Genomic DNA, 9651 nt, shown 5'->3' with positions numbered 1-9651 from the left:
GTTTGGTTTCTGATTTATGGGTGGTGGATTTTTGGAAGGATTTAGAGACAAGGTCTTGCTGATAACGTGTTATGAATGAAGAGGGGAACTTGTGTGTATTATTAGGTCGACCAACTGGTCTTTATATACATATGGTAATGACGGTCTAAGTACTGGGTCAACATGAGATCGTACTTATCCTTAACTAGATAATGACTAGCAATACGTAAGATAAACACCAACTATAATGTAGATAAACACAAGAGTAGATAGGTGCCAGTATGATCATGCGGATGGGTTTGGCCCGTCTTGCTACACGGGCTGATAAATGGGTCGATCACTAAATGGTTTATAACAAATCTTTCAATTTTTTTTTTCAAATTCTACATCCCTTAATTATATGATCTGATAGATTTATTTTTCTTTTGACCACAAATTTACTTAGAATTTGAATGATTTATTTATTCTTATTATATTAAATCAATTTGAATGGTTATACTAAACCGTAACAAACCCAAAAAAAATAATTTTAACCGTAAGCATCAAAAAAAAAATCAACATATATCATGATCATCTAAATTTAACATAATTTACGTTAGCCCAAAAAAATTATACAAAAGTTACTTACATTCTTTGGTTAGAGCGGTTCGAATGTGTATAAGAGTTTGGCAGGTTTATGGCATCGCGTGGAAGCTCGCATGGTTTTTTTTTAAAGTCTCGTGTCATTACAACTGCCTACAACCAGAGAAAATATATCAAACGCAGCTGTTATGACTCGGCCGTCTCTAACAACTGATTCATTTAATACACTACGGCCTGTTCGTTTCTTTGTTCGATTAAACATTAAAATTACAAATCATCTGGATGATTGATCTGAATGAATTTTAAAAATTTAGACTTAATTTTGAAAATCAGGTTGATCCAAATTAGATCATCTGGATGGAGATGAGTTTGTCAAAATGGTATAATGTCTATTATACCCCATATAATAAACAAATTATAAACTCAAACCTAATATCATTTTATCACTCATAAAAAACAACAAAACCGCAAAAAAAATTATTTTTCCACCAAAATGCAAAATGTGTTTTTTCGCAAAAATCACAAAACACAATTTTTCGCCAAAATCGCAATTTTCTCGTAAAAATGTACTTGCCCACCAAAATAGATTTTCCCGTCAAAACCATAAAAATTCACATCAAAACATGTTTTCCCGCAAAAACTGCAAAAACAAGATTTCCCACAAAACCGCAAAAATTCGTTTTTCCATAAAACCGCAAAAAAGTGTTTTTCCACAAAGCCGCAAAAACGTGTTTTCCCGCCAAAACCGCAAAACGTGTTTCCTAACCGCAAAAATGTGTTTTCCCGCAAAAACGTGTTTTCCCGCCAAAACCGCAAAAACATGTTTTTCTGCTAAAACCGTTAAAACGCGATTTTCCCGCCAAAACCACAAAAATGTGTTTCCCGCCAAAACTGCAAAAACATAATTTTCCGCCAAAACCGTAAAATTGCATTTTCCCGCCAAAACCGCAAAAATGTGTTTTCCGCCAAAACCACAAAAACGCGTTTTCTCACCAAAATGTGATTTTCTGCCAAAACCGTAAAATGTGATTTCTCGCCAAAATCGTAAAAACGCATTTTACTGCCAAAATCGCAATAAGGCATTTTCTCGCCAAAGCTGCAAAAATGAATTTTTCCGCCAAAACCGCAAAAATATATTTTTTCCGCTAAAACTGCAAAATTTGAGTACATGATGCTCACCATTGCTTTCATCTTTTAAATTTTAGTTTTATTAAATTTGAGTTTTCTTTTTGAATTGTTTGGAAGTATTCAAATTTGAGTTTCTATTTTGAGTTTTATTAAAAGTATAGTTGTACTTAAATTTTATTGCAAATATAAATTAAAAAAAAAATTATATGAAAAAAATATTTATAAATGTGCAATGATAATTTTAAAATAATTTAGTGTAAATATATTTTATACTAAATAATAAAAATTAGTATAGTTAAAATTAATATCAAATATATGATTAAATCAAAAGAGGAGTATATTTGTAGTTTGTTTACCATATCTAGATGGGAAACGAACAGCTCATAAAATCTGGATAACTCATTTGGATGGATGACGTAGATGGAGCAGCCGGATGAAAATGGTAGATGGAAGGATGGATCACGTAGATGGAGCAGCCGGATGAAAATGGTAGATGGAAAAACGAACAGCCCTTACCTCACCCTGCATTGTTGGTATCCCCTTGTTGGATTCTTACATAAGTGTTGTTGTTTTCCATGGAATGACCATAGCGCAATGTCGCAACTTAGGCTATCAAAATCAGCCTGAACACTACCAGGTAATGCGTTATGGTAGTTGCAATTGACCAGGGCATTGGTTTTCAACCAAGAAGATGCACAGATGATCATCCGGGAACGTTTCCCTATTAATATGCATCCCCTTATATAATATGAACTTTTTGCTTTGTTTCTTCGGATCATATTAGCTTTAAACTGGATGATAGATTTATAAACAGGATCCTCTACGAGTCATCAAGACAAAAGTAAGAACACTACATATACTATTTCAAGTGTCTTTTACAGCTTAATACACATGATCGAGGACTATACTTAACAAAAGCAAAGGTCGATCGCTTCTTTATTTATTATTCTCTTAAGAGATCCCTCTCTCTTTAACTAACTTAGACAAAGACTCTTGGAACAGACTCTACAGGCTTGATGTCAACCTCTCGCACCTCCAACTTCAGCCCTTTGCCACCTCCATTCGCCAAGGGATGGATCCCATGGTCTGGTCCAGTCATATAAGCCCTTGACTCTCTCTCTTTATCTATCGATATCCCAAACTTTTTCTCCGTCTCTGCATATTCATCCACCACCACACATTCATTAAAAGTCACACAATATTCATTCAAATTTTTAATATTTTGAATATGAATCTACCATGTTCTTGTATACTATAGGTTCATATACGTGATTCCTAACATGACACACACACACTAGTACTCAAACCAATAAACTAAATGACCGATTTACCCTTGACCATCTCGGGGTAAAGTTGTCCGTCGCGAGTAACAGCCATCATAATATTAGGCAAACCAATGGGGAGCTCATGCCCCAAATCGACTTGCCAGAAATGGTAAACTTTTCCATAAGTTTTGGCAACTTTCTCGAGATCTTGGCGTTGGATTGGCTCGGGAACACCGGGCATGAACAGGAACCCTCCTTTGACCTCCCACTCGTGAGTGTGCCAAAGCTTCTTCTCGTCATCAGGCAACGTCATGAAAAGCTTCTCTGACACTATGTACTCCAAGCCGATCAGACGAGCGTTGGCATCAGGACCGTCGTAGATCAGACACTGACGCATGTCCTCGTTGATGTGACCGCAGAAATGATGTGCCTCCACTTGTCGAGTCATGTCATATGCATAGAAATGAAACCTAACATAAGGCAAAAAGGCTGTTTAAGTTTTTTTATTGGTGAAAGAAAAAAGAAACTCGAATTTCATCCATGCATGTACGTAAAAGTGATGAAAACAAGGATAGTTTCTAAAAATAGTACGCGCAGAGATGTTGGTGGATTTGGTTAATCGGAGTGAAGCTTTGTACAGCTGCAGCAGCCGAGTCAACCATGGAGGTTCCCATCTTCGTTGGCTCTCCTGGAACCTCTGGTCCAGCTTTCGTTGACAAATGGACTGCCTTCTCCATTGAACAAAATTGATTCTCTTCCTCTTCTCTCTCTCCTTATTCAGTCTGATAGTGAAGAAGACAAACATCTCGTCTTAATATAAAGAGATGAAACATGTGCATGGACTGTGACATGTGGCATATGGTGCTGTTGTCACCGAGTGTGCGTGGCTTACTAGGATATATACAAGAACTTGTCAAAAATGTTTTGTCAAGATGTGTCAACAGATTCAGAAACCTGTTAAGATATACGTGTAGACTTTTATGAGCTTCTATTAAAACGTAGGAAATAATTTATTTATGGCTTCCGGTATTAGCAAAACTCTTATGATACTCGAGTGGATGTTTCTTGTTTCCTTTTAAAGCAAGTAACAAAATTATTGACTAGGGTTTTCACAAAACAGGGGAACTCATTTCCATGTCTCTAGCTTTCTCAGCTACATGCACAAACTCATCTCTGTTTGACAGAACAAATACGTTTGAGGCTACTAGACACAATGTACATCTGAAGTTGAGAATCCTCCAAATATGTGTGTTTGAGTAAACAAACTTAGGAGTCGCGATAAATAGATTGAGCCAACCACTTGAGATGCAGCTGCAGCTTGCCCGCTTTGGATTCGTCTAACTCGAACCAGTCTGTGTATTCCTCTTCCATTATAACCCTTGTCAAGGTCAAAATGCATCTCCCAATGTAGTCCTACATGTCAAGTAAAGCCACAACGTTTATTTGTCAACACAATAACAGTAAACCAAGCGAGAAAAAAACATCCATCTGATGCGAGGCAGCGCAATCAAGGTCGTTACGTAAGACTTAAGTGTGCGTCGGTTCGGTTTTACCTTTCCAAAGGTGTCATGGTCCCAAACTTCAAGAACTAGCATATCGTGTAACCCGTCTTCAACTACAAAATCAAAAGTCTGGTTCCAAACCGGGTTTAAGCTGTCATTGACAACCTGGTGAAGCAAACTTACAATTAGTTAGATTTTAAGGATGAAGCATTGATAACTTGGATAAACTCTTTGATGCTAAGATTAAGCGATCGTACCCGAGTTTTGCTCTTAGCACCTGATTTCTTCATGGAGAGAACGACAAATGGATCAGCTTTCCCCATCAGATCTTGTATGGGTATCTCTTCTGCAGATATCACTGTCACAGAGAGCACTCCTCTTACGATGACATCTTTTCTTTTACGCGATGATGCATTCACTTCTTCTGCTGTATCATTCTTGAGCACCTTTTCTAAGGAAGTCATCGATGAAGATGTGAAGGGATTTACGCCGTTTCCCGCACCGAAAGGAACATATAGTAGCTCAAGGTGAACCTAAGTTAGAGTGAATCAATAACGACGTGTAATCATTAGCCATGACAAATAATCACAGGATTTATAGGTTATGACGATTATATATGAGGAGCTTTTATTAGCTTATCTAACCTCTCCACGGTTCTTGTTATCTCTTTGGATCTCTAAATCTTTGACCAGCTTCAACCAGACGTCTTTCACTTTACCAGGTTCAAGTTCACAAAGTCGGATTTGGGCACAACCAAGAAGCTCAGATGCCTGTACACCCTCGTCATCATATACTCTAACCACCAAATGTTGGGTTGATGCGTCTTCCACAACAAATTCAAAATGCTCATTCCAGATGGGATTCAGGTCATTGTTCTGATGGAACACATGGAATAAGTATCAATCAAATCATTGTAGTAAGTTAAGCAAGAAAAAAGAAAGAATCAAATGAACTACTTACGATTGTCTTGCTTCTTTGAGTCTTCTCTCGCAAAGGGCGTATAAACATTTTAGCGAAGGGGTCCGATTTTCCCACTAGATCTTTGTTGGTCAAGTTCTTCGCTTGAACAAGCTTCACCTCCAACATTCCAACAGGCTTTAGCTCTAGATCACTGGGAAAGGAACACAGAATAGCGTAAACAGAAATCCGAAACTAGAAAGGCAAACAACTTCATTTTGCAGTGACATCTAGATAGTGCTATACCACAGCAGCAAGTAAGTTGAAAAGGAAAAAAATAAGTTGAGCATGGCTTAAACCCTCTATAAAAAAATATATATATATTACGTCAACGGTTCAACTTCATGTCTTTTAATCAGAGGTGTACCTATAATCACCAGGCAAAATCGGTATGACCTTCCGAACAGGCCATGTGATTGAATCTTCCACGGCATCTCGTATTGTTTCCTGTTGCATATCAACTTACTGGTAAGCGTCATAGGCCCCAGTGCATAAAGGAGCATCTTAAAGATTACAGCATTGCTCATATTGAGCGCTGGTTAAGAAACTAAGATGGAAAAGGAATAGAAAACTAGGAATGTAGACTATGATTACAAAAAAAATCAATCAAACAAAGTTCATGTCTTAAAAAGGTTCTTGGCACTAGTTGAAAATGTGTTCATTTAGTAACAAATGAATGCTAATATGCTATTGTGATAACTGGTGGGCAACACCAGGAGAGAAAAAAAACAGTAGGCCAAACCTCAATAGCATCAGAAAGTCCAGGGATTGCTGAAATGTCACCTCCAACGACCTTAAGGGTGAAGTCCAACTTTTTCTGCAATAAAGAATTGGATGTTTTAAGCTAAACGACAGACGCATTTCCAGCTGGCGATTTTGTGTCAACATGACTTTCTAATATCAAACACACAAACAAGTATGCTCAGGCATGCATGGACAAGGACACAAAAACATTAAGGAAAAGTAACAAAAACAGTTATGAACTCTTAGTCAATTACAGAGACAGCTTCAAAAGTTTCAGAGGGCACCAACCTTTTCTCTAAGAGAAACACTGACAGCTCCAAAGCAAGGAAATTCATCAACCAGTGGCCTAAAAATCAGCCTGAAAACACCAGTGAATCCAATATTTTTCACCTAGAAAACAGATAATAAAACATCAGTTGCAGTCAGCTTATCAGCCTGAAACCACACATATAAGAAATTAGTATTTCCTTCACAGGTTTTGCAAGTCAGAAAGTCTAACAAGTACTACAAAGTCATTTACTTCCGCATAAATTATTTCCCAGGATGAACTTCTAGAAAATCACAGTAGCTACCCTTTAGTTAACTTATCCCCAGACTCTAAAACGTTTCGTTAAAGCTTAAAATGTTTGTTTACTAGATCTCAAGCAAATATATAAAAACAAGCAACTGAAGGCAGGCATAAAACACATGTCCCGTACCTGAACTGGAAGAGATACACCAACTAAGGTCTTGATGCCAAGTACTATGTTTGGATTTCCATCCCAATTCATATCAAGTTCCATGGTCATACCATTTTTATCACCTTCGACAATGGAAACACCTAAAGAACACCAAGGAGCAGAAGCAGACTCATTAATTCCAAAGCAAATCTTAATATTAGTTTTGAGATTATGGGACCTCCTTTGCTAATTACTAATTAATTTTCCAGTAAATCCACTTCTCATATGTTTATTCACTAGCATACATGAAATCACTTACTATCACAGACACACAGGCTACAAAGTGGAGACGCGTGAAAACAAAAATTAATCTTGACTAGGAATGAAACCAGAAGATGGACTGCACTAAACCAAGTTAAAAAACAAGCGCCAATTCAACATGATTCAAGTTGCACTTTACATATCAAAACAGGAAGGAACAAAGCAAACCTGTAAACTGAGGCGCCACGGTGCCGAGAGTAAGCTTAGAAAATGTCAAGGAGGCGACAATGGCAGGTCTATATTGCTCGAGAACAGGCTCCACGGATGCCTTTATAAGCTCCGACGCTGCCTAAAAAAAAAAAAAAAAAAAAAAAAACTCCATCAGAAACAATATAATGATTACATCTTTCTCACTCAATGATCCTGACATACCTCGTCAACATAAGGCCAGATCTTTGTCAAGTGATGGTTCAGCCACGTCAACTGAAGTAAACAAAAATGCCAAAAAGCAACTTAGGATCAGCACTATGAACAGGCTCAATCTATTCTCCAACCAATTCACAAAAAGGAAGAAGCTTTTGCGAAAGAAAATGAAATTGAGGAAACTTAACTTCTGACGCTCGGAGAAGACGACCCAGGAAGGATAAAACTCAGCAGGCAAAAGCTTCCTCGAATCCTCCACCGTCATCCTCGCGAAAGCAGCCACCGTATTCGCCTACGAGGAAAGAGACAAATCGAATCGGAGCTGAAACGAATCTGGAAAGCGAATCGTTTCAAAAAGGTTAAAGAGGTGGGGCTCACAAGTTCAGAGCGAAGCTTGGATCGATAATTCTCGGCCTTGACAAAGCCGATGATGATTGTGATTCCGACGATTAGTCCGATCACAAGGCCCACTATGAATCCCATTCTTCTACTCGATTCAGCTTCTTCGCGAACTTAATCGATTTAAGACTAAAAGTGATTATTATTATTATTTTATTTTCTAAGAAATGTTTAAAAACAAGGGTAGGCTTTATTTTATTTTAATTATTTTCAATTATAGATTGGGATTATTAGTGAGAGACGACTAGTCTTAAGTTAATTTGAGATTAACATATTATCCTACGGACGGAAACGAAAAGGCTGAGTTATCTTCCGCACCAATTAACGGTCGACACGTCGTATAGTTGAAACACGGGAAAGGGTGAGATTTGACATAAACAAGTTTTATTTAAAGAAAAATAATTAAACTTGTGGTTGAATGTTTAGACCAGCCGCAACGCTGATCCTTAATGCATCCTTAGCGCCTAATCCGATGGTTATCGGAATAAAGAAATATTATTTAACCGAAATAATCCAAGGATCAATCCGTAAATAAGGATTTAACGGAGTTGATCCTTAGAGACGTGGCACGTTTTGGTTCGTCCGTCGGCTTTGTCATTCGTACGTATAAAAAAAAATTATTCATTTTCGACCAAAGGCGAGGAAAAAAGAAACGTCTCGAGTGAAGGCGATATCAAAGACGATTCTATCCATCCCGAGAAGAAGGTAAATCGTAGGGTGATTTTGTAGATTTATGCGTCGAGATTTTGTTTTCTTTGTTGTCTTCTCCTCAAATTAGGGTTAGGTTGTGAAGATTCAATCGATTTATCTTTTAAAATTAGGGTTTCAATCGATTTGGGGTTTTCACTCGATTTAGGGTTTTCAATCTATTTTGTTTTGAAACGATTTGCGGATATTCTCGTTCAATTACAATCTTCTTTGATGTTCTTATTTGTGTTAGCTTACGGTTTATATGTGATTCATGTTTGCTTACGGTTTGTTCAATCCGTGCTCGTTTCTAAAGATTTGTGGTTGTTGTTGTTTATATCATCTTCGTTACTAAAAATCTTGGTTTTCTTTCAGGTTTAACCAATCATGGGACAAGACTATTCGTACAGCCAGTCGTCTTCGTCAGATGAGTTCGACATGACGTACATTCTTGAAGCAGAGGCTGCTCTTTACGCGGATGAAGGACAGAGTAGTTTCTCTGTTGGCGAGCCGGTTCGCAACCCACCTGAGGCTGATGATGGCATCCCAACGAGATGTTACTGTGGCAGTGAGGCTGCTATTGCAACATCTTACACGCGAAAAGATCCAGGGAGGTTGTACTACACGTGCGAGAATAGAGATGATGGGGGCTGCCACATATGGAAATGGTGGGATGTGGCAGTCACGGAGGAGGTGTTTGAGGTTCAGAGAGAACTCAGGCTGCTTAAGGAGCAAGGTTTCGAGAAGACCGTCTGTGAGCTCAAGAAGAACAAAGAGTCTACAAATGGCTATGCATTGGAAGTTTGTGTAATGGTCTCCGTATTGGTTTTTCTAGGTTTGGCGCTTATGTTTGTCAATGGTACGTATCTCTCTTGGGTTTTTGTTTGTTCTTCATGATATTTTGTAAAACTTATGACAATTTGATCTAATGTTTATGCATGAAGAGCTTCAAAGATGTAAACGAGAGTGTCGAGAAGCTCGAGTCTCTCTTTAGGTACGATACCACAACTGCCTAGTCTCTTTTCTAATAACTATAAACGTATAGTAGTGTATTTGTATTTGTAT

The 9651-nt window shown here is 37.8% G+C and overlaps 3 protein-coding genes across 3 annotated transcripts in view; 1 reads left to right on the top strand and 2 right to left on the bottom strand.

Annotated features, from left to right (window-relative positions):
* Nucleotides 1-2568: 2568 nt before the first annotated feature.
* On the bottom strand, nucleotides 2569-3788 carry LOC106294119. Its single transcript, XM_013729723.1, has 3 exons — nucleotides 3546-3788; nucleotides 3021-3424; nucleotides 2569-2844 (listed from the first exon to the last, which is right to left on the bottom strand). The coding sequence occupies exons 1-3, from the start codon at nucleotides 3689-3691 to the stop codon at nucleotides 2669-2671; spliced, it is 726 nt and encodes a 241-aa protein (XP_013585177.1). The 5' UTR covers nucleotides 3692-3788; the 3' UTR covers nucleotides 2569-2668.
* A 210-nt stretch (nucleotides 3789-3998) lies between these two features.
* LOC106296028 (synaptotagmin-5) lies at nucleotides 3999-8036 on the bottom strand. Its single transcript, XM_013732070.1, has 13 exons — nucleotides 7879-8036; nucleotides 7688-7792; nucleotides 7510-7560; nucleotides 7306-7426; nucleotides 6856-6977; nucleotides 6446-6547; nucleotides 6156-6230; nucleotides 5781-5860; nucleotides 5417-5567; nucleotides 5101-5331; nucleotides 4714-4989; nucleotides 4508-4621; nucleotides 3999-4367 (listed from the first exon to the last, which is right to left on the bottom strand). The coding sequence occupies exons 1-13, from the start codon at nucleotides 7981-7983 to the stop codon at nucleotides 4221-4223; spliced, it is 1680 nt and encodes a 559-aa protein (XP_013587524.1). The 5' UTR covers nucleotides 7984-8036; the 3' UTR covers nucleotides 3999-4220.
* A 937-nt stretch (nucleotides 8037-8973) lies between these two features.
* The window catches only part of LOC106344244, a 1242-nt gene continuing 564 nt past the window's right edge, over nucleotides 8974-9651 (top strand). Inside the window, exon 1 of the mRNA XM_013783654.1 lies at nucleotides 8974-9445. Within this exon, the coding sequence (XP_013639108.1) occupies nucleotides 8974-9445 (472 nt within the window). The remainder of the gene's footprint in view (nucleotides 9446-9651) is intronic.

Source organism: Brassica oleracea, chromosome C5 (genome assembly GCF_000695525.1).
Source record: "Brassica oleracea var. oleracea cultivar TO1000 chromosome C5, BOL, whole genome shotgun sequence".
Classification (NCBI taxonomy): Eukaryota; Viridiplantae; Streptophyta; class Magnoliopsida; order Brassicales; family Brassicaceae; genus Brassica; species Brassica oleracea.
This window is presented reverse-complemented; position numbering and strand designations above follow the sequence as displayed.